We start from the raw sequence: 25,463 nt of genomic DNA, 5'->3' as shown, positions 1-25,463 counted from the left end.
CCACAACGTTTAGCCTAGAGGCGTTTACTTCAGGCAAGATACTAGCCCTCACACAGCCAACTCAAGAAGCCCTCGCTATCCTTGCTGAGGATGAGGAACGATTAGTCACTGCCGCCGAAGTTGCGAACGACATAAAGAACTCTGAGTTCTTCAGGCAGAACTGGGACAGCCTGCTCATCGCGGCCCCAAACTGTCTGGAGATCCTTGGTAATATTAACCTTGTCGCGGCGACGCTGTATGGTGAAACAACAGCGCTGTCTGGCACTTTCAAGCACCTTGCCAACGCGGACTACCTCTGTGGCGCTCTGGCTTGTATTTCTAGCCAGGGGAGTAGATTGTTTGACGTAGCGCGCACCAACATGACGAGTATCTAACTTAGCTCGAGCTCTGTCCACGAACAGGTGAGACTTGTAAATCCCCAAATGCCCCGTTTTACCACTTTCCTTAAGGTCAGTCGGAGCTGATGAAGGTTGTTTCAACCCGAAATCTAGGTCAGGGTGATCCATAAAGCGCTAGCCAATCCCAGCACCCCAATGGCTGCCATTCTGAGCCGCCTGGGCCTGTTGAAGGAGACAGCACAGTAGTGTCACACTACGGCCAAGCAGATTAAAGTTAGCATGAATCTGTGGGCCGGATTCGTGTACGAGCTGCACGAAGTGTGCAACAACAACAGCGCCTCAGTGGCGGAGCAGAAGTGTCGCACAGAGCAGCAGCTCACTATGGCCAAGGAGGATGAGAGGTTCTGGGTGCAGCAAGAGGCTGATGCGAAGAAATTGCTTGACAAGATGGACGAGCACCTTACGGATGCTAAGGAAAGCTACAAGAAGGCTCGTGACTTGATGCTGATGGGGTAAGTGATACCTCCACAAAGTTTCTCAAGATATCGGCGACCCGGCCAACAACTCTCGCTGACATGGCATCAACAAATGTTACAGTATGGACCTGGTCGGTGGTGCTATCCTTATGGGCCTTGCTGAGGCTACTGGAACGGCACTCAACAAATTCGCTGGGTCTATGAATCCGGTTGGATCCGTTGGTGAAGCTTCCAAGGGATTATCCAGCTTGGCCAAAGACCTCAAGGCGGAGACAAAGTCGACACCAACGACGACAGCGACATTGACAACGGACACAAGCGGAAACTCTAGCACGACCGCTGTGGCCACGACTAACCTTGGTGGTGAAGCGAATGAGACTTCTCAGAAGCAAAAGGCCGAGTCGAAAAAGAAGCTTCTCACATCCAAGCTTGCCGCCACCTTCATCCGCGAGGCCAAGTCAAAGACTGATGAGGCTACCAAAAGCAACATAAAGCCCGAGCCCACAAAGCAGGCAACGGAGACAACCAGCCGTAGCAGCAGTGGCTATGGCGAGTACGACCTCTCGGGTACTTTCATGGCCGACGACCCAGCATTGGGCCTGGCACCTTTGGTCGCCGAGTCTGGTCAGTCGAGGTCATCAAGATCATCTTCGGCCTTCCGAAGGGCATCAACTGGGACCTGGTCACCTCGAGCGACACTAACAAAGCCAGCGAGCTCGTCACCGCGAGCCACGCCCTGAGCCGTATCCTGAAGAGTTTCAAGCCCCGCAAGGGAGGCCTCGCGTCACAGCTGTTGATAGTTACCGTCGCCGAGACCATCGGCGTTGCCGAGGAGCTCGAGGCTGAGGGGGCGAAATCTACGCAACTCAGCAAGTGGGAGAAGCCGACCCGTCAGTCGGCAGTATATAAGGACTGGGACAACTGCATCACCCGTTGCTCAACCAACGCCATCGCACTCGACGCCGCTTTGCAGGCAGTGCCCGGCGGAGTCGGCACCCACGGCGTCTCGCTCACCACGCCCCAGCAGACACCTGAGGAGAAGATTGCCAACATGAACTGCAAGCAGTCCATTGCGGAGCAGAATGTCAAGTCGGCCACGCAGAAGCTCACCAGCACCCAGGAGACGTACAAGGCTACCCTCGACACATATCGTAAGACGGCCGATAACCTCAAGGACGTCAAAGAGACGCTTCAGGCAGCGTGTGCAGAGATCGCTGCGCTCGACGCAAAGAAACTGGGTTTGATAAGCTATGACTATCGAAATAGTCTCTTTCTACTGCACTCCTTTGCAAAAAGAATCCACTTGGGCCAGCTGAATCATTAACACTATAACCTTCTTTAATCAACAGGTTGAGGTTAATAAGATTCTTATCTAATGCGTCTCGTACCTGATTGAGCTCAAAGACAGGATCCGCAAGCTCGTCGTGTTCTTTGGCAATCTGACGGCCATGATTGACGTCTGTATGACTAAGCAAGTTGAGCCGTCCAAAGAGAGCTCGAGATCTATGCGCAGAATAACAAGACCAAAGCAGAGCTCTACGAGAGCTATTACTGAGACGTGAGGCTTTCTTTACTTGCTTGCTTTGCCCTTTTCTCTGAATCTATTCTCTCTAAATATTAGTTAAGAAGTAAAACTAACCCTTGTTCTCCTTACTCTTAAAATTAGATTATTTTCCGTATGGTTCTCTAGATTCTCTCTAGCTTCTTGCTATACAAGGATGTCGCTACCATGTACATTGATGTGGACACACATGTTATTTGACCGGGCTTAGTGGTTGTGGATTGCCTAGCGCTTGTTAACACAGATTTAAAGATGAGCAACGACGCCTTCTTCAACCAGCAGCGGCAGATCTTAAGCGAGTATAATACCAATGCAGAGGAGATGGTGCACAAGATTGTTTAGGCGGTAAGTTTATTAACTAAGACTGTTTTGTTTTTATCCTAAAGCACAACATGAGCGAGGCTTTCGTTCTTGTACCCTTTTCCTATCTTAGCGCACGTGTTCTTATTGTGCTCCCGCTATTCTTTATCTTACCTGACCTAACATTATTATCACTGCTTAGAAACAAAACGAAACCATTAAGTCCATGGAAGATCGTATCAAGGCCATTGGTAACGACCTTAATAGATTTCCTACACAGTTCAAGTAGCCTAACCAAAAGGCCCTTGAGGCTGCACAGCAAGGCGCAGGACTTATTACTGCTACGGCCAAGGCAGAAGCTGCAAAACCCACAGCTATGCAGATTACTAGTAGTAGAAGAAGGGGTTATAAGGAGGTAGCTTAGCAGAAGTTAGTAGTTTGTAGTAAGGGAGAGGTAAAGTAAAGAGTACAGCTCTCTTAGTATTATTTTTAAGGTCTAAATATTCCTCTATTTACTAGAGCTTCCCTTAGATTTTATTTATTAACCTCTTCTTTATTATCTAGCTTTTATAAAGTAGTAGCCTCCTTTATAAGGTACTTAGTGTATTCTTTTTAACTTTTAGTCTTACTAATAAAAGAAAATACTAATTAATAGTAAAAGAATTAAAGTAGTTTAGAACCTTTAAAAACAAGTAGAAGCAAATAGAATAGGGAGGCATAAAAGAGGTTAAAAGGTTAGAGCTAATGTTAGCAGGATAAATTGTCTATAATGGCAGGACAAGAACTAGTTAGTTAACTACCTAGGGGCAACTTAGTCAGCGCTATAAGCTAAATACCCCCTCCTCACAGAGAAGGCAAAAAAATAAGGTTACTACTCTAAAAAAGGGGTTACTAACCCTTATTACAAATACCCTCACTTTTGTGTGCATTATATAGTATAGTCAACTTTTTATTTCTTAAAGTAATAATACCTATAACATTATATAATAACAAGAGTAGTATTAATTAATAGCCCTAATTAAGGGCTTTATAATAATACCTTTTTTTCTTTTTTTATATAATAACTATAAATTTATATTACTACTATAATATAGGTATTACTTTTATTATTATTTACTATATATTACTAGTCCTTTTTTATTTATATTAATAGGGGTATAAATAGGTAATTTTATAGTATAACCTTTATAGCCTTTTAGCTATTTATCTTATCTTTTATAGTATAATATTATAACTTATATTATAAAAGACCTTATAATATTAAAAGGCTAGCTATTAGTGTTATTAGTAGTAATAGTAATAATATATAACTATTATTATTATTATTACTCCTAGGTATAATAACTAATTCTTTACTTAATATAACTAAATTAATATCCTTGTTAATAAGGTTATTAATGTCTATAAAGATCTTAAGGTTAAATTCTAGCCTTATTACCTCTGTAGCTATATTAGCTAATACCTAATTAATATTATCTTAACTAAGAGGTCTTACTATATACTTAAATTAGTTAAGTATATACTATAGTAAAAGAGCTAGGTTAAGGTTAATAGTAAATTTCTTTTTACCTTTAGTATTATTATTATACTACTATAAATCTAAAGGGTTAAATAGGATATATAGTTAATCTTTTCTAGTATAGACTAGCTACTATTTAAAGGTTAATTACTTTATTTATCTATTTACCTCTTAATACTTAGTAGTACTATATTACTACTAGACTTCTTTTTTTTACTTATAGGTTATTTTTTTTACTACTACTTATTAGTACTATATTTTTACTTATATTACCTCTATAACTTACTTATTATATACCTTTTTTATATCTATAATAATAATACTAGTTATAAAGGAGTATTATAGTTTAATAGCTTACTAGTACTAGCTTTTTTATTACTATATTTCTAGTCTAGTATTTTAGTCCTTAAGGTGTTACTACTAGTACTTATAAGTAAAAGATCTCTTATAAATTACTTACTTTACTACTTTAAATCCTCTCTTTAAAGGACTACTCTATATACTACTATATTTCTCCTCTATATAGTTAGTAGTAAGGATTACCTTATTAAAGTAGTTATTATATAGTAAATAATAAATAAGATATAATAGTATATCTTTATTACTTTATTATATCTTCTTAACTAGTTAGCTAAGTATAATATTATTATATATAGGCTATATACTTGCCTTCTTAAAACCTTTTATAATATAGGTAGTAGTAAAGGCCTCTTTAACTATAGTATTAAGGGTAGTAATAAAGTTACCTCTTATAAATATAAGATTATCTTCTTATATATACCTATAAAGTATTATCTATTAGGCCTTCTTAAAGTATTAAAAGACTTTTATATTTATTAGTTAAAGAAAGTATATTATATAAAGTAAAAAAAAAGTAAAAATAATATTAAAGTTAATATAATATTCTATAAGCTTTAGACTTATATAGCTTATAAATCTATTAAAGAAGAAAAAGTAATATAGCTACTTTAACTTTTTTATAGTATTTTAATAGTTATAATACTTTATAATTTATTTACTTAGTTAACTATTAGGTAAATATAAATTATAGGTATTATAACTATATATATTAACACTAAAATAGTCCCTAAAGAAGTAACTTATTTAGTAATACTTTATTAACTTTATATATAACTTTATATTAAAGTACTATATATAGTCTATTATAATCTCTTAGTTAAAGAAGCTAGTTAGTAAATATATAAAATAAATACCTTCTTAAACTTAGTAATCTACCTAAGTAATAACTAGCTATATTTTAAAGATTATATATACTAGGATAATATTACTAGATATATTACTAGACCTAACTAAAATATATAACTCTTAATTAGCTAGATCTATAACTTTAGGTAAATAGTTATATTTTAGTAGCTACTTAAGAATAATTATATATAGCTAGCTACTAAGGTAGCTAATCTAGCACCTAGATTTATTAGTGTTCTATATCTTAGATAGGCTAATATTATACTTATAGAGGGTAGCCTAGTACTAGGTAAAGAAGTCCTCTATTAGGGCTAAGTCTAACTTAGCCCTCTTCTAGTATAACTTAACTAGTTTAATAGTGCCTTTTTTTTAAAGCTTTAGATAATTAGTAAGCTAGCTTTAGATAAAGTACTTAAAGACTAGTAGTTAACCTTAGATACTATAAAGGTAGTTAGCTATTTCTTTAACCTAGAGTAGTAAGGCTAAAAAGCTAGATTTATAAAGCTATATAATAAAGGCACTAAAAGCTATATCTTTAGCCTTTATAAGTAACTAGGGCTAGCTAGGCTTATCTAGGCTAATATAGAGGTTATAGCCTTCCTAAAGGGCCTAGAGGTACTTTTAAATTACTATATAAGATATACTATAATCCTAGGTAGCCTAGTATATAAAGAGTATATTAGTTACTAGCTTACTTACCTATTAGTAAGTTACTTATTAATAAGTAATATATAGTATCTTAGCTACCTTTTTAGTAGTAATTATATTCTTATTATATTAGTAAAGTATATTAAAGGGTTAAAGTAAGGTAGGTAGTTTAGTTACTATTAATATTTATTAATAATATATCTAAATAATTACTTGTTTTTAGTAAGAATATAATAAAAAGTAGGACTAGGTTAGGACAAGTAGTAACCCTATTTTCCTAGTAGTAACCCTATTTTTTTGCCTCCTCTGTGAGGAGGGGGTGTTTAGCTTTGACGAAGGCTGACTAACACCCTTGGGTATAACCTGCATTATTAATATACTAAATCCTAAATCTAGCTAATGCTAATTAACGCGCCGTCCTAAACGGGTAAAAGAAATGTATGACCTGTGTGACCAACATGAATGGCATGGCACGGCTTGACGTGGCGGGACCATGGTCCCTTCACGCCACAACCAGGTGGTCCAGTCCAATTGGGCCCAGTAACCAACTCTATCCCATCGTAATGGTGTGAGGCACTGAGATATGTGTGCCTTGGACTTTTGAGCCTGGGAAGTCTAAGGCTTGAATTATTATTATTATTATTTTCCAAGGCGTGTAGCTTGCAAGGCCTCAGGCTTTGTTCAAATGGCTGGACAGGACAGGCCAATAATAGACGTCTCGACTTTTCAAGGCCATTCACGCGCGACCTTTGCCAAATTGGACGCGTCTTCAGGCTTGCTGCTCCCCTTGTCTTTCTAATCCAATGAAGTGTCCAGGGGGGCAAAGGCTTGGGGTCGTCCCACCACTCCCTCATCGTATCTCACTTTTGTTCTCACTCTCACTCTTATTCCTAAGTTCAGTCTCACTAACATCACTCATGAACCGGGCAAGTAACCGGACAGACTTGTCAAGATACATAACAACTTACCTCAACAACCTAACTTATAGCTGCTAACATCAGAACCAACATCCATCGCGACTACGGCTTCGCAGGCTGAGCATTCGCTAAGGTCTACCTGCCCGTCCTCGTCATCTGCACTAATGCGCAGTTCGGCCCCGACATTGAGGCCATCGCACCCGACCTGCGTAAGCGACTCTGCGCTATTGCCGCCACCCTCAAAGGTTTCAGCCGGCGTCATTTGCCTTTTGTTCGGCTCAAACCTCGTCTGCTCGCACAATGCCATTGACATCTTTAACCGCCAGGTTTTGCAAAGCATGCCCCGAAATCCATCTTACCGAGATACGTAAGCGATCTACAGAAGTGTCATCGATGCAAAGAGTCGGCAAGAAGGTCCTGGTCCCCTGGATCGCAATCAAAAATCCTCAACGACATTGCTCCCCTCGATACCCCTTGTCGAAAGCTTAAGTAAGTACTAGATCCCCGCGGCTTGATACACCACCTCTGGCAACGGAGCAAACGGCAAGACACTGTCCCGCATCCACGATAGATATTATCACCAACCTCGATGAGGAACCAAGCATGCTAATAATAAACGAACCCAGAGCTGATACCCTACTATATGGGCCTAAAGCGCTAACAGACACGACTAAAATCAATGCCAACATCTTGCCCAATGTCTCAACCGGGTCTAGGTCACAAACAGACACAATTCTAGCGACCCTCGCTACGTCTGGTTCCTTACAGCGCCTTACTTAAGCTCTTCGACCCTCTCTACCTCCTTAAGTCCCCCTTAGATTTATCGGATCTAATGACAAGATTCGGCAGTCTGGGCCCCATGTCTTGGCTCGATAACAACGTCATGCGCCTCTTGGCCCGGCGGCTTGAGAGCGCGGACACCACAGTGGTCGATCCCATCGCTATTGCGTCGGCGAAAACCGATGCACTTCGCAGGCGGCACGCACGAGCAGTACCCAAAGGGCATGGCCATAGTTCCCTTCAACTCGGGACACCATTAAGTCTTGTACATGTGGCAGAACACCCCGTGACATATTTTTTCCCCTCCATTGTTGACGTTTGAGAAGTTTGAGGCTAAGCCAAAGCCGCCTTATGGAAAATAGTGGACCAGGATTGTTATCTTATCTACCTTAGTAATCCAGGCGGTGCGAGGTGGTTCGTGCAGAGAAAAGCTTAGGCCAGCAATTTGTTACGTAATCCACTCCAGCACCTGTCTGTCAGCGTTGCTGTGGAAACAAACACCACTGGCGCGGTTCCCCCGCAATGCCAAATTGACATCCGGAGCTTCACCATCAATCATGCAACCGGCCATACCATCCTCAAGTTTGGGGGCGTTACTGCACCCGCATCAACATCATCTTTGGTATCATCAGTTTTCTTTTTGATCTTTCTTAATGCTGACGAGACCTGTCGACATCTCGGCCTGGCTATCGCAAATCCCTAATGGCGACGGCGCCAACTTTGACGCGACCGACCGACCGCCGAACCGTCATCAAGTAGTCAACCCAGGGTACCGTAAACGACACAGACACCCGATCTCCCCCCCCGTCTCAGATGATCTTGGCTCCGAGATTATGGCACATGATCCCCCGACGCCGACGGCCAAGCGCCAGAAGATAGGCCACACAATCGAGGATGTCGATGCGACGCCCAAGCAGGGCAGCATCTACCAGAACAGTCTTCCGCCCCCATCATCGTCCAGCCAGTTACCCAGCGAATCTTCCGAAACCCCTTCCGATGTATCCGGTCGATCATCCCCGACCAAGAAGCTCGCCAAAATGGCCCTCGATGTCAACGAACCTCTTGAGACGAGACCCTTCACAAGGCCTGACAGCATACCCGACGGGCCGCTGCTCAGTCTGTTCGAGAAGATGGAATATTTGGGCTGCGCTGAGGGCTTGCTGCCTGTCAAAATGGAGGTGAGAAGCAACCTCTCTAGTTTTTGATTACGCCGTTGGCTGCTAGGACTATACGAGTGCTGACAGGAACGAAATGGCAGAGTGAATTCCAAGATGCGGCCAGAAGTGGCAAGATTGCCCGTATGGGAAGAGCGGCTTTCGACTCGTCTGGGAAGAGAGACAGGCTCGGGCCGACACCGGCCATTGACGACGTGCTAGCGATTGTCCGGGAGGCATCGCACTGCCAGGAGCTTCAGCATACGGAGCACAGCTGGAATTGCGCCGTTCATTTCCCTTTACTTCGCTTGGCTATCCACGGCTGCTACGCGAGGAAGAACCAGCTCGTCGACTTCGACTCTTGGTGAGTAAAACCAATTGAGCCCCAACTCTTCAGCTCCTCTGCGCCCTTGTTCGACCGATCCGATCCTAACCCTTTGCTTTATAAAGCACGCACGCCAGACCAAACAAGGCCTATCGCCACAAATCCACATGGTACCCGGCAACCATGGTCGACTTCGCTATCGTCCTTCGGCCCCGTAGCGTCGAGGATAGCCGCGGTCCGATCGTACATGCTATCGACCAGCTGCGGAGACAGCTCCCAGGGGAATCCATCAATCACACCGACCACTATCCATTCCTCTTCGACCCCATCGCCGTCAGCATCGAGACTAAGAGGCCTGATAATGGTGAGCAGAAGCAGGCGCTCCAGACGGGCTCGTGGCAGGCCGCTCAATGGCGCTTCCTTCACCACCTCGTCGAGAAGCGGTTGCTTGCCATGGATCCGGGTCGTGAGCCGGGCCCAGAGCTCGAGGAACACTGCCACAAGGTTTTGGACAAGCTCGGCTATCTCCCAGCTATATTCGTTCGTGGCCATCATTGGTTTTTCGCAGCGACGACAAGGCAGGGCCGCAGCACGGTTCGTTCTCCACGCCACTTCCCCCTCCTCCTCATTCTCATCCTACTATTACTTCGTCTTTAACAGTGCTAACCTTTGGCAAGACTCTCTGGAGGGAGGTGGATCTTGGCACCACTCGGACTGCGCTTGGGGTATATAGCATCATCTACGCCATCCAGCTCCTCGCGCAGGATACACGTGACCACTTTTGGCCGTGGTTTCTTGACAATGTTTTGGGAATCCCGTCCGTCTGACAGGCACACCTGCGCACCATCGATCGATAGAGGTAAAGGCGTAGATCGATTGATCTGCCACGGGCGGCTCGTCCGTCCCCGCCACCTCGTCCTTTCTGGAGTGATAGGCGACCTACCTAAGGCCACCGTCCTAACTCGAAGGCCGGCTGCAAGCCTACCTCCCACGCTCCCTCCCTGACGGGGCCGTAGGGCGCAGATCACGCGAGCGGCAACTGTCGGCTTTCACTTCGGAAGCACTTGGGGACTTGAGTGTAAGGGGGGAGTCTTCAGTCTGAATGATGAAAGATATCAGTGCCGCACTCTTGTGCGCTGCGACCAGGAAAGAATTGTCAGCTGGATAATTGCAGGGTGGAAATTTGAAGTGTAGAATTTGCGACACCTTGTGACATGGCCTGGTACAAGTCATTAGTGGTGTCGACAAGCAAATGCGCAGATGGGAGGGGACGCATTGTTCCGCACAAATGCCGTACCTATTGCCGCCGAGGCTTTTGTAAGGAGTCCCTAAGTCTGTAGCCTCATGTTGAGACTTTACCTCAGGGCTTAGCTTCTAAATAGTAGCACGATCTTAGTTAGCTAGTCTATGCCGCTCTATGCCCTTCTCACTGATCCGGATATTTGTTGAGAAGTGGCTTTGTAAAAGCAACAAACTGTCAAAAGTCTGGAATCTGATCAAGATCCTTGCGCTGGATGCTATACGGACAATCCAGGACGTCGACACCAGGCCGGGCCTGCGTAGCCTGCGAGAGTCTCTCAATACCATTTCCAGGATCGCGAAAGGCAGAGGTATTATTTAAAAGAGCAATGAGGTATGCCCTTGCTTCCCTGCTCCCCCTTCCCTTATCCGGACAGACCACTTTGAATCGCAATAGATGTACTCTAACTAACTCATCAACATCATTATTGCACAGGGCTCAATTCTTATGTCGAATCCTGGTACTAAGTTTAACAACAATTCTTTTTATGATACAACTGGTGCACACTTACAACATTACGGACCTGTGCCCTCCTTTACTAAGGTGAATGCTATTGTTTAGACTTTGTAGTATGGTGTTGAGGAACAGTTTGACGAGGCCAGCTGGGATCGCGAAGTGTACCTCCGGCTGCTCGCCCTGTCCTTGTGCCGTCCCCTCGCCGGCGCCAAAGACGGCCTAGTCAACTTTGCGCCATCGTACGTATCACTGTTGATGTTGTGTTTTGGCAAGTGATGTGACGTTTGGGCTGACGTTGTTCCTCTTTTCCTCCCCTCGAAGGACGACGGCAGCAATCCATTCCAAGTTCATAAAAGACACCCCACCTCGCATGGTCGACTTGTGCATCTTCATCGATCCCGAATCGACCGAAGCACCACATCAGCCCGCCATCACCGAAGTCATCAACCACATGCGGCACATGTCGGGCCACTCGTCTATCAACCATACCTCCCACTTCCGCTTTCGCAACAAGCCCATCTCGTTGAGCATTGAGTCAAAGCAACGCGGTGCCAGCCTTGACGACGCACACCTGCAGATTGGAGCATGGCATGCTGCTCAATGGGCGTATCTCGACCGTCTTGCATAGATACGGGGGGCCACGCTGCAAGGTTTGGCCTTCCTGCCAGGCCTCATTGTCCAAGGAGAAGATTGGCATTTCGTGGCCTCGACGAGAGAGGGAACCAGCACCGTAAGCACCCTTCGTTTTCCTCCAATTTCCTTCGCTGACTCATGATGCAGATCTTGTGGTCCAAGAAAGTCATAGGGTCTACCACAGACCTCAAAGGAACGTATCAGGTCGTTCGGGTCATTCAATATCTTGCCTGGTGGACGCAAACAGTATATTGGCCCTGGTTTTCCTCGACCATCCTTGGTATACAGGCGAATAGGTAGCCGACAATAGTTGGTGATGCTTCAGATAGGTTCACCGTAGATCGAAAGGGGCACCGAGCCATCAGACCTTGACTTCAGGTCCATGATGCATGCACATCCCATACCAAGGAATGAAGTGCTCCGGGCGTGCTATAGGTAAACTACACGGGAGTTTCACTAAACTGTCTACTGCGTCAGTACCGTCTTTAGGCAGAGGGTCATCGTTGGTAAGCTAGGGGTTAGTGCTGGGTCTGGACGAGGACGAGGACTTTGCCCTTGCTAGGAAGACAATCTTGCCGACGTGTCCCGCTTTAGTATCAGTAAGTCGGTAAGCTCAAGCAACATTTATTACAGCTAGGCCGCGTCCCGTTGCGACGGCGGCCAAGTCGCCCTGTGCTGTTTCACTTTATGAAGGAACGTGGTTCCTCGTCCATCATTGGTCTGCGAATCTGGCCTCGCATAAGCCGGCGGGGGGGGGGGGGGGGGGGAAGGGCATGTAGATGCAGGAACCGGTCATCTTGTCGCGTCACGACTAGCTAAGCAGTTAGTTTGGGACAGAAGGAAGAGACCTGTATTACCTGTCTTGTCTTATTTACTTCTGACTGCTATTTGCAAGAGGTATTTCTAGGCTGTGACTGAGAGTTCGGTGAGACTTGTAAAACTTAGACAAGAAGGTAGTGAATATAGGGGGAGAGGAAAGCATGAGGCGAAGAAGAAAGAAGGATATAAGTAACCTCTCCCCATCCCTTATGGTGAGCTTCTTCTTTCCCTTCCTCCTGTTTGCGTCACTGTGTGAGGGTCTAATGCGACCTAAAAAACAAAATCTCTACTACCACTACTACTTCTGCTGTCCTGCGTGGTCCTCTTCTTGTCCTTCTTCGCTTGCCTATAATTGCGACTCGAGAACCGCGCATGCTGCTGTTAGTGAGACTACGAGGACTTCCAAGACGTCGTTGTTACTATGGATAGTGGCCACACGGTCTGCTGCTGCATTCTATTGCGGCTGCTGCTGTCTCACGTCATTCCCTCCTCTATCGCCAAGCCGCCCTTGGTCTCGCATCATCTCCAGGCGGATTTCCATCTCGGCACGCTGAGCTTCTGTCAAGGCCAACCTTGAGCTGCAGAGCAGCCGACCCATGACCACCGACGCACGCCTCATCTGGTCTACCGCTGCCAGCCACCCAGCGCGCCTTGACCTCATCAACAGACGCACATGTGCATCGACTCGAGATTGCTAATCTTGCATTGCTGCTGCGTACTCTTTGGCAGCCTCCGCTTGGAATGGAGTCGACTTGTCCCAGGGTATGTTAGGGAGAGGGACATCGTCAAGCCTAACACTAGGCACGGCGTACAAGTCTGAGTTTAGTTACTCGTTTAGAATTAGTTGACCGACTTCAACTGCGTTCATAGGCTTTGCAGGAGAGCCGATAGGGGTTTTGCAGGACTTAAGCATAACATAAACAATAAGCCGTCATAGCCACCCATCTAGCAACAAGGGCAGGGCCATACCAGCAACAAGGTGTGCTAGGTACGCTACGACAAAGACGCCACAGTCGCTACTGTTGTCCTGCTGTGGGCAGGCTGCGCTTAGAGCCTGTAGGGGACGTGCTTAAGGAAGGAGAGCTCGGCAAAAGATGTCAAGCTGGTCTCCAGCCTCTTTGGAATGGGCTCTGTTTGTCATCGAGTCATAGTAATCGGCTATTGAAACGATTCCAGGACCTCCACTATGTAACACGGCGAGTGACCAGTGGTTGCCTGAAACGAATAGTGGGAGAACCAAAGTTTTGTAACGCATGACGTCTTGGCCGAGATCCTGGCCCAGCTGATGTGAGTCCACGACCAACCAGGGACTGGAAGCAGAACTGGCAATGAGCTTGAGGCAGTGCATGAGCTGCGGTTTGTCCATCCACGCGGTCCGGCTGACGCGCTGACGTACCACAGCCGGTTTCGGGGAGTCGACAGTAAGGTGTGGGAGCTATTTGCCGTGCTCTAGGTGAGAGCTTGCTTCGTCCAGGTTCTGGAGCGCAAGCTCTGAAGGCAAGGACTCAACCTGGCCATCGTCTGTATGCGCGGCTACGCTGTCGAGTTTGAGGCTTTGCAAGTTGCCCAGAGAGTGCCGACTGAATGAAGGATCGTAGCTGGGTGAAAGAGTGAACTTCCTGCCTATCTTGTTGTCCGGGATAGCCATGCCCTCTTGCTTATCAAGATCCTGCGTGGGGAGCCCTGGAATTTGTGGCTTGAATCTTATGTAATGAAAACTATCGTCTTCGAAGGATAGTTCCTTGTCATTTTTAAAGAACAGGTCGTCTTGCTTCTGCCTCTTTGGCTGTCGCTGCGGGTCGGGGGTTTGGACCTCTGACCATCACCACTATTGAGTCCTTTACTCCGTACGATCGAAGCCCGTGCCCCAATTTTTTCTTCACATCTATCAGAGTATGATGGCCATCCTTGACGTAACCCAAGGCTCGCTGGAAAATGCAGGTATATCCAACCACCAAGCATCACTGCCGTCACCTCCAGTAGAAGCGCTCCACGCAGAAGCGGCCTCGGGCTCGTCCTTTGTTGCTGGCGAGAATCATCGTCACCACCGCCAGTGACGCCAAGATGAGCAACAGTCTCGTTGGTGATATGGTTGGGCGATGAAAAGCAGCAGTGCTTGCTCGTGGGCGCCAGTCCCCTTCGCCTGACTGGCTGCCAAGATAAAACGAAAATCTTCTGACCAGACATCTTCACGTTCCCACTCCTCGATCTCGAATACCCTCGAATGGCGGGCAGACAGCATTGTCGATTATCGGGCTGGGCGGGTAAAGGTGGTAGGTCAGCCTCTTGTTCTCTCTGGATGCGAGTATCTCACTCACCTTCATCTTGACAATGGCCTCAGCAATATTAATGGATGATCCTTTCTAATGTCTTGACAGCTAGCTACCTTGCGTCCAAGGTAAAGGGTTGTTTGAGCCTCCGCTGTTGTGACCTCTTGATAGGGCAGGTCCGGCGTGCCACACGCGCTGTCCATGGAGATGCTGAGCTTGGGCTCACGGCCGAGGACGTGGTAACGATGTTTGGAATGAGGGCCACCTCGATTCAGAGTTGCACGTCTTGGGAGTTGTGCGCACCGAGAAGCCGTCAGGCGATGGTACGGGTTGCGTTTTAGAGAGAGGTATCGTGGTGTCATTGCGGCGGCGACGAAATGTGGCGCCAGATCTAGAGGGCGATTGTCTGAAAGGAGTGGAAGGGCGTCGTGCGTTGGCGGTGCAGTGATCGTTCGTCGCACCAGGTTAGCAGCTGCCTCATCCGCCTTGGTTCCATCCTGTCGTGAAGCTGGAATAGCTTCGTGTGGCTAGTATCAGTGACCGCCACTTGAGAAGTGGCGTATCCCCCGCACAGACCTTTGTCATACTAGTATTTCTACTAGTTTTCCAGTCCATAAGTAGCTTCTTAATAAATCAACTACTTTTCTCATAAATAATTAGACACTGTGGTTTATTACAGTTATAAGCCTAGCTTTTACACAAGAAAGCCCCTAGATATTATAATTAAATCTAGTGTCTATAACTTTTATTCTTTAATTATTAATCTTATTCCTCTTTAATATTATATTATAAAGTAGCTATATCTAAAATTAAAAAAGTAACTAACTATAATAAGTCTATTAAGCTAGTTACTAGGTAGAATTAGCCTAAGTAGTATATTACCCTTAAGTATTACGCCTATAGCAAGGGGGTTTAGGACTATATTAATCTAGATAGTAAATCCTAAGAGAATATTATAGATAAGCTAGAATACTAATTATTTACTAACTAGCTAGAAGAATATAATAAGGATAGACCTTTATTCTAGTATACTACTATTATAACTTTAAATATAATTATACTTTACTTAATTAAAAGTAACTAGAAAAAAGAAATTAATAGTTACTTTAATAAGAAATAAGTATATAAAGTAATTAAAACCTAGGTTTAATCTATAGTTAACCTAGTATTTTTTAGTCTTACTTAAATAGAAATTCTAGATAAAGCCTTTAAAACTAAGTTCCTAAACAAGAGAAATATATTACTTTAAGCTTTAATTAGGATTCTTAAGCAGCAGTGCACTCTAAATAATTCTACTACCTTAACTATAGTTTAGGAGAAGTATCTTATAGTGCTTACAAGAGTAAATATAAACATTAATGCTACTTTATAGTATATAGACTAGTAGAAATACTACCTTTAAGGAAAATAATATAGGATTCTAGAGGTCTAAGGGAATCTAGTAATAAAATTATTTCTTAGGGTAGTTTTTAATTACTTTACCCCTATATAGAGAAAGGAGGTAATAAATTATATAGTTAAGAATAAAATAACTAATAAGGAGAACCTTTTGCTAAGTAAATATAGAGTAATTTTTATTATACTCTACTATAAAGAGACCTTAATAAAAGAAAAAGGAAAAATTACAGGGGTATATATAACGTTATTAGACTACTTAGATAAAGCTATAGAACCCTATTTACTAAAAATAAGAGAATACTTATACAGTATCTTAGTAATATACTATCTAGCTAACTACCCCTAAGTTAAATTTATAGTCTAAGGCGTATTATATATAATAATACTTAAATAGACCCTAGAAGAGTCTATAAGAATTAAGAAGTAATTAAAAGAAGAGAAGTAGTAGTTAGTTTAATATACACTTATTAACAAAGGCTAAATAAAGTAACTAAGCAAAGGAACTAAAAAACAACCTTTATTTAAGAAGAATAATCTAAAGGATAAAAAAGAAATAGGTTCTAGTTTAAGAACTAAGAACACTATTGTCTATATAGTAATTAACCTAGCTCTAATAGCAAAAAAACTTAAAGCAGAAACCTTTTTATATAAGGTTTTTATATATAGCTATAATAGACTATATACTCTTTTAAAATATATAGTGTTTAATAATTATAGAGCTACCTACCTAGTTAATAATATTAACCTTCTTAAACTAGATTTACTTAAGAATCCTATAGTAGATAAATATATTAAGTTAGGTTCTATATTATTTCTAGTTACTAAGAAAAGAAAATAGATTCTTAGGAAGATTCTCTTAGGACTAAATAAGCTTAACACTATTAACTTAGTTTTAACTAATATCTACTATATTAAGAATTTCTATATAAACGTTATCTTAGAAGCTTATCTCTAAAAGGTAAACATCTAGTATTATAGTTTAAATTACACCCTATAGAGAGGGGCTATAGAGAAGAATAAAGTAGTCTATTGCCTTCTATAGAAGTTTAACCTAGTTTTCCTCTAATATAACGTCTATTCTTTATACTACTTACTAGATGTACTCTATAGCTACACTAGGGTGTTTTTTACTTTAGAATTATCTTCTAAACGTTTAAGACCTTTATAGGAAACATAAGGTAATTAAATAGATAATATAAACGTTTAGTACCTTTGTTTAGGATATCTTAGGCTAAATATACTTTAATATCTTGTTTTTAATGTAAAGGAAGTTAAGATATAAGCACTTTCTTGCTTAGAATATAAATACTATATAATAACTTATACTTTATAAGTAATTTTAAGATAAATATTAAAGGTAAAAGTAATATAACCTTACTATTAGGTATTATAAGACCTTTTTAACTATCTAGCTAGTTTTAATAAAGCCTACTAAATACTTACTATTAAGGATAAATATTTAGGTTAAATCTTTATTTTCCTATAGGTCTAAAAGACTTTAAATAAGGTTTTTAAAGCACTTTACCTATTTAAAAAATAGATATAAAGACGAAAAGGGCTTATAATTTATAAAATTAGACAAGATATTAAGTATATAGTAATTATAATCTAAGGCTTTACTACTTATAAACTCTAGACCTAGGAGCTTAGTATTAATATAAAGCTTTCTCTGCCTTATACTAAAGAACTAGTTAGAGGAAGTAAGTAAGTAGGTTAAGAAGTAATTACCTAGGTAATTAAGATAATATTTATAGCTAACTTACTAACTAATTTATAGTCTAAAGCTATTATAGTAGCTACCTATATTATTAATATTAGTCTATAAAAGTATAATAACTAGAAATCTCTAATTAAAGTAAAAGAAGCTTAGTATAGGCAGTATTTTAGATAGTATACACTATTATAAGTCTTAGGACTAAATTATAACTTATAACTATATTAAGGTTAGCTATACGCTTATAAATATTATACTTATCCTTTAAAGTAAGAAAAAAAAAGAAATTAAGAAAAGAATTTTTAAAGTAGTTCCCTAAGGGTATATTAGGTACCTAGTAGGTTATATACTAAACGTATATAACCTATATAGGATTTAGATTCTTAGCCTCTATTAGGTTATTATTACCTAGAATATAACCTTTAACAAGATAAAATTTTATTTACTAATTAACTCTTAGTTAGTAATCTAACTAAAGGTTATAAGAGAGATTATTAAGCTTAAGCTACTACTAATAAGCTTAAATATAGTGCTTAAAGCTCTAGGTGTCTTAAACCTAATTAACCTTTTAATAGAGGACCCTTTAGAAGCGCTAATTAAACTAGAAATAATAAAGCTAAATAATTATATTATAGAAATTAATATATAAAGTAAGCTTCCTAAAGGACCTCTTTTAACGCTAGAATTAACGCCTAGGCTAAAGCTAACAGGAGATATTAGATTCTTAACTAAGGAAACAGTAGATCTATAACTTTAGTAAGATTCTTAGCTAAGAGAAGACACTATAAACACTACTATAGGTGTAGACAGTAATACTAGCTAATCCCCTTCCTAGAAAAAGATTAAAGATATAATCTATATATAGACTAGCTATCTTAACAAGGACTATAGAGAAGCTAGCTAAGTAATACTAGTAGACTTAACCTCTAGAGTAGATAGGCTATTACACTTAGGAAACATAAGTACTATAGATTACTTATCCTAAGTAGGTTTAGCTTAAGGGGTAAAAAGCTACACCTAACTAGTAAGAAAAAGCAAGAGAGCTATAGGCTTACTACCTAATAAAGTAACAGAGGAGTAAATTCTACCCTAATAGATAAAAAGAAGAATATAAAACTTCTTTACTTATCTAAGAAAAGGACTAAAGCTCTATAGGCAGAAAATCTTAAGTAACCTTAGCTTTACTTATAATACTTTACTCTAGATAAATAAATTATAAATAAAAGTCTAGTTTATAGACAAAGAATAAAATAACTTCTTTTTAACCTATATACTTAATTAGTAGAAAGCTAAAGAAGAGGTAGATTATATATATTAAGTCCTTTATATAACAGTAATAAGATTAATCTAAGGTATAACCTACGCCTAAGTAAAGCCTACACTAAAAGAGAAGTACCTTATAATAGAACTCCTAGACCCCCTAAAACACTTTAGAGAGATCTCTAAGCTACTAGAAAACATTAAAGCTCTTTTTTAAAAGGTAATACACTTAGAAATTAATAAACTAAGCAAAAAGGGGATCTAGAGAGTAATTAACAAGGCTAAAGTAAAAAATAAGCTACTTCCTCTTAAATAGGTATTTACCTATAAAGTAGACAAGAATAGATTTCTTAACTAATATAAAGTAAAAGTCTATATACAAGGTAATATATAAGCTAAAAATCTACTTTAATAAATATATACTACTACACTTACTATAAAGACTTTCTATATTATAATAGTAATTATAGCTTAATTTAACCTTAAAATTTACTAATTAGATATAGTTAATATATTTCTAAATATAGAAATAAATAGAGAACTAGTTGTATACTAATTCCTAGATAGGTTCTAGATCTATAGAAAATATATCTAACTAACTTACGCCCTATATAAGTTATATAATACACTATTACTATAGTATAAGGAATTATCTATAACTCTAAAATTACTTAGATTATAGCCTATAAATAAGGATCTATATCTATTTATAAATATAAAGCAAAAGGTATTTATAATCTTTTATATTAATAATATTCTTGTCTTTTACTATTAAGACAATAAGGAAGCTAAGAAAGTAATTATTAATAGTCTTAAAAGATCTTATAAAATAAAAAATTAAGGTCTAGCGAAATACTACCTAGGAATATAAATTATTAAAGATTACCACTAGAAAAGGCTTTTCTTAGTCTATAACTTTTATATTAAGAAGGTTATAAAGAGATTTAACCTAGTAGACAGTATTACTCCTATAATACTACTACTAACTAAAACGTTTTACAAGAACAAAGACTAAGTAACTAAAGAGAAAATATATAAATTCTAAACAAAAATTAGTTTAATACTCTATATAGTAATTATAATACAACCTAATGTTACCTTTATATACTTAATCCTATTATAATATCTAATAAATCCTTTAAAATCCTATATTATAGCTACTAACTAAGTAATTTATTACTTATATTTAATATATTACCTTGTAATCTACTTTAGTAATATAGGGGGTAAAAGTGCCCTTATAAGTGCAATAGACACTTTATTTACTAATAATAAAGAGACAAGGAGGTTATCTTAAGAGTATATCTTCTTGCTCTTTAGAGGTATAATATAGTAGAAAGCTATACACTATGTAATAGTTACTACTTTAATAACTAAAGCTAAACTCCTAAGCTTAGAATAAACTACTAAGGAGGTAATAGCTTTAAAATAACTTTTCTAAGACTTTACTCTCCTACTTAGAGATATTTAGAAAATCTATTATAACAACTAATAAATAATTAGACTAGTTATTTAACAAGAGGAACACCTATTAACCTGCCTATAATATATTAATATTTAGAATATATAGCTAAAACAAGAGTTCTTAAAAGGAAATTTTAATATAGTCTATATCTTAATAAATAATATACTAGTAGATAGATTAATAAAGAACCTTATATATACTAAGTTTAAATACTTTAGAGCACTTATTAACCTCTTTAATATAAGTAATTTTGCCTAGAATAATAAAAACTAAGTAAGTAAAGTAACTAAGTAATTAATTTATAAAAAGTAAAACTATTAAGAATATTATTTTTAACTAGAGAACTACTAGGACTACTAAAGAGAAAGTAGACTATCTTTATCTTAAAAAAAAAAAAAAAAAACTACAGGTATCTTAAGAGGAAATTATCTTATACCTGCCTTCCTAAAACTATATAACTAAAATCTAAACTAACTCTATTTTTAGAGACTAAACGCTATATTTTATAATCTTCCTATAAACTAATTTCTACTTTACTAAAAGTACTCCTCTATAGCCTTCTTATAAAGCATAAAAAGACTATCTAAAGTAAAAAGTAAAGCAGTATTTATTCTATAAGCAGTAGAGAATAAACTATAAAGTATATCCTATACTACTTTTAGCCCCTAGGCTATACCTAAATAATCTTTCTTAGCTAAAGCTAGGCAAGACTTATACTCTTAAGTAAAAGTCTAATTCTTATAATAACCCTACTAGGGAGGCAGCTACTAGGTAGGTGCACTAAACATAGGGATATTAGGATTTAGTAAACTAGTTATATAAAGCGCTTTCTTCTAAAGCACAGAAGTATTAGTAAAAATATTAACCTTCTCCTAAAGTTTTTTACTCTTATAACTAAGGATCTTTTACTATTAGTTTTCACTAGCTAATTAATAGGATCCTGTATCTTATAATATTACAAAGGTTAGGAAAAGGTAGTTAAATTTATAGTTATTAATAGTTAACTAGTTAACAAGGTAAAGTAGGAGCATAAGTGTAGTAGTACCCTTGCGTATAGGCAAAAGTAAGGGATTCTGCTAGTAGGCAGTATATTATATAACCTACTGCCTCTAGTTGTATTACCTATATACTAACACTAGCAACTTTCTTATATAGTAAAAGTTACTAGTGCTCCTATTCCTCCTAAAAAGCCTAAAAACGTAATAAAAACAAGAAGAGCAAAAGTATTACACTTTTTATAGTTATATACTACTATAAATTTATTTATTTATTTACTTAGCAGAGGTAGGCTTACACTATCTTGTTTAAGTGTGTTTTCTCTTTAGCTATAGCTATTAGAGGCGTATACCTACGTTAAATAGATTTAACTACTATTAATCTATATAGTTTATATAACCTATTTTCTCCTCTAAGTGCTATTATCCTATATTCTATTATTCTTATTGTTTCCTATTATATTTATATAACTTATCCCTTTATCTATATCTTTACCTTATTATAAGAGATAAGACTCTTAAGTGCTTAGTTTAGTAAGACTTTATAAACCTATTAGTAGGGTTATTATTACTATAGATCTATTATACCTTAAAGAGCTTATATTACTTATATAATTATTATAGTACTATAATGTTAATTATTAAGCGCTTCTTGTAGGTAGTACCTAACTTTACTAGGCACTTATATAGTAAGTATAAGTTAGTGTAAGTAATAGTAAAGATTAATAGGTTACTAAGCTTATTTACTACTATTATAATAGTTATAGAGAAAGTATACACTATATTAATACCTATAACTATACTATAGACTTCTAACATAAGAACACTTTATATTACTTATTTAGATTTAGTTAATAAGAAATAGAGGATATTACTATAAAGAGTAAACTTACCTTACTAGTTATTAACCTCTTTATTAGTAAAAAGGATAATAAATCCTAACTATAAAGTTAAGTTATAATTATTAGTAAAAGATCTATTAATAAACATAAAAAGCTTTACGTTAAGTAGATTAAAAGAACAAAGGTAAAGCTATAGTTAAGTGTATTTATTTACTACTAGATTCTTTAGTTAAGTTATTAAATAGCTTTACTATCTAGCTCTTATACTAAGCTACAGTAGACAAGTTAAAGCATACTTTAGGCTAGCAGATAGAAGTAATATATATACCTTAAGTGCACTACTAGACATAGTCTTACTAGGCTATAGTAATTTCTTGTTAATAAGTCTTAGCTTTACGCCTTAGCCCTTCTAGTAAAGTGTAATAAAGGTGTCTTTAGCTAAAGTTAATAAGATAATTCCTCTATTAAATACTAAAGGTTTATTCTCTATAAGTAAAATTTTCTCTTTTATAAAGAGCTTTACTTTAGTAAGCTTATTATCCTTATAGTTAAAGAAATTAACACTAGTTAGGCTAATTATATTATCTATTTATATCTTAATTATTATAAAGTTAAGTTTTTTATAGATAAAAGAAGTAAGTATAGGTTATATAAAGTAATAACTATATTAAGCTTTTTATAGTAGTAGTAGTTATAGATTACTTACTAATAGGTACCTACTTTAGTAAGGCTATATAATAGCTTTACTACCTTTATAATAGTGCCTTAAGGGTATAATTATAGATTTAAAGAAGAAGTTATATATAGATAGTATAGTTAAGTTATAAAGTTAACTATATATAGGCCTATATTATATCTTATAGCTATATTACCTTATTATTAGCTATAAGGGAAGAAGTAAGCGCAAGAATTATATACTAGCTAGCTCTCTAAATTATAAGTAACTAAACTAGTAAGGTTTCTTTACTATTATTACTATAACCTTATACTATAAGTTATAATTTCTTATATAGCTTATTATTCTTGCCTTTAACTTTATTAATAAGGCAAGATTTAAAGACATAGCCCTAGTAAATAGAAGGATTATATATAATAATCTTAAATATACTATAGTTAATAAGGCCTTAGATCTTACTTTTACCTAACTATTTAAAGGGCTTACTAGGCGTAGTAATAATGCCTTAGTTATATAGTTATTATATAAAGGCTAGGTTAACTTCTTCTTTAGTAGAGAGAAAGGTAGCAGGGGAGGTTTATCTATTTCCTATAGTAGTATATTAACTAGAGTCTTATATAGTTACCTACAAGTATACTACAAAGGAGGAGAGGCTATAGTTTAAATAGGTGCTTTTGTCTTTATAGTAATAACAATAGTATCCTCTATATATTTACTAGTATAGTTAGTATCTATAGGTTAGTTAAGTTAAGGATTTATATTAGTAGGCTTACCTATTTCTTCTTAGTGTAGTAAGGTTTAACTAAAGTAAAATAAAAGTTATATAGGCTATTAATATTAATAGTATAATCCTTACTATTAATAAATAGTAGGTAGTATAGGCTAGACTATTTGCCCTTTTTATACTATACTTATACCTTACTGCCTAATAGTAGGTCCTTAACAGTAGAGGTATCTAGGCTATTATATACCTTAAGTACCTTATAAACTTAGTGTATTATATAGCTTTTACAGAGGTTATTAGTAGCCTTCTAGATAGTAGCTACCTATTAAATAATATTAAGTAAAAAGTAAAGTTAGTAGTTATATAAAAGTAAGTACTAAATACTAAAAGGTTAGCACAAGGCTATTAGGGCCTACAGTGTTATTAACTACCTTAACTACACTCTAAAGAATAGATTTATAGTTAGTAGTTAAGTACTCTTTATATATAATTTTATAGGCCTATTAGAGCACTATATAGTATTATTTAACCTTTCTAACGCTATAGTATACCTTAATAAGGATAATCTTAACTTTAACGCCTATTATATAGGCTTTATGTAAAAATTTAGTTATAATAAAGTTCCTATCTACGTTAATAATAATCTAGTCTAGAGGTCCTTAGTAGATATAAATCTAGTAGTAATAAAGTACCTTCTATATAGTCTTTATAGAAATATTATAAAGAAAGCACACTATATTAAAGGTAGTTATAGTATTAATAATATAAAGAACTAGTTAGTTACCTTTAAGTATATAATATTAATAATAACCTTATAGTTAAAAAAGTAGTTATTATATAAAGTAAATTTAAATTATAAAGGTGCCTTCCTATAGAGCTAGTAGTAATAGTAGTATTTAGTTAAATACTTAATAGCCTTAACTTAACCTTATAACTAGCCTTATAAAGAACCTTATAAAGACAGTAGACTAATAGGTGCCTAAATTATTAGTAAAGTTATTATAACTCTATATTAGTTAAGTAATAACTAGTAAAACTATATTTAGGTAGGCTAAGAAGTATTTATAGATGCCCTTATTTTTATATAACTAGTACTATAATATTACCTTATTAAAGGGTATTTATAAGGTTATTAAAGTAAATAAGTAGTTAATCTATATTTACTAAGTAAAGCAAGAAAAGTATATTTATAGGTATTATATAAAAGGTAATAGGCCTAAATAGTATACTAACTATAATAGTGCTCTTTAAGTAAATAGTGTTACTACTACTAAACTAGATCTTTACTTAGCTAGTAGTAATAGTGTTAATAGTTACTAATAGTTAGATCTATTATAATATAGTTACTTATAGGTAACTAGTAGTAGAGAAGGTTACTACGCCTATATTAGGTAAAATACCTTAAAAGGTGCCTAATAAGTAATAATCTAATATAAAAGAGGTAACTAGATCTAATAATACTACACTAGGGTTATCCTTTATTAACTAGTAATAGATAGCTTAGTTAGCTAGGCTAGAGGTAAGCTTATTACTACTAAAGGTAGTATTACTAAAGAATATAGTAGAGGTATAAAAGGTATTACCTTTTAGTTTATCTTTACTGCTTTTAAGAGTATAGTTACCTTAAAGGTAGTAACTAAGGTCTTTGTTGTCTTTGTTACCTTCTTCTTCCTATAAGTAACTACCT

General features: G+C 37.6%; 2 protein-coding genes across 2 annotated transcripts; both read left to right on the top strand.

The window, feature by feature from the left end:
- Window positions 1-719: 719 nt before the first annotated feature.
- Window positions 720-2,717, top strand: LY79DRAFT_674241 (uncharacterized protein; the record flags this gene model as incomplete). Its single annotated transcript, XM_060564271.1, has 5 exons — window positions 720-850; window positions 936-1,381; window positions 1,444-2,052; window positions 2,219-2,271; window positions 2,628-2,717. 5 exons carry the CDS (start codon window positions 720-722, stop codon window positions 2,715-2,717), a joined length of 1,329 nt encoding a protein of 442 aa, XP_060408260.1.
- A 5,496-nt stretch (window positions 2,718-8,213) lies between these two features.
- On the top strand, window positions 8,214-10,128 carry LY79DRAFT_55168 (uncharacterized protein). Its single transcript, XM_060557667.1, has 4 exons — window positions 8,214-8,923; window positions 9,004-9,263; window positions 9,350-9,818; window positions 9,902-10,128. The coding sequence occupies exons 1-4, from the start codon at window positions 8,399-8,401 to the stop codon at window positions 10,049-10,051; spliced, it is 1,404 nt and encodes a 467-aa protein (XP_060408259.1). The 5' UTR covers window positions 8,214-8,398; the 3' UTR covers window positions 10,052-10,128.
- The last annotated feature ends 15,335 nt before the right edge of the window (window positions 10,129-25,463 follow it).

This window comes from Colletotrichum navitas (assembly GCF_030913465.1).
Source record: "Colletotrichum navitas strain CBS 125086 chromosome Unknown LY79scaffold_113, whole genome shotgun sequence".
Classification (NCBI taxonomy): Eukaryota; Fungi; Ascomycota; class Sordariomycetes; order Glomerellales; family Glomerellaceae; genus Colletotrichum; species Colletotrichum navitas.
Note: the sequence above shows the minus strand (reverse complement) of the source record. Positions and strands in the feature narration are given on the sequence as shown.

Excerpts from the sequence above, each read along its gene's own strand:
- LY79DRAFT_55168 (XM_060557667.1), top strand. The coding sequence starts at position 8,399 with ATGCTGACGAGACCTGTCGACATCTCGGCCTGGCTATCGCAAATCCCT. Across the intron at positions 8,924-9,003 it reads TGCTGCCTGTCAAAATGGAG|AGTGAATTCCAAGATGCGGC; the intron begins GTGAGAAGCAAC and ends ACGAAATGGCAG. Across the intron at positions 9,819-9,901 it reads CAAGGCAGGGCCGCAGCACG|ACTCTCTGGAGGGAGGTGGA; the intron begins GTTCGTTCTCCA and ends ACCTTTGGCAAG.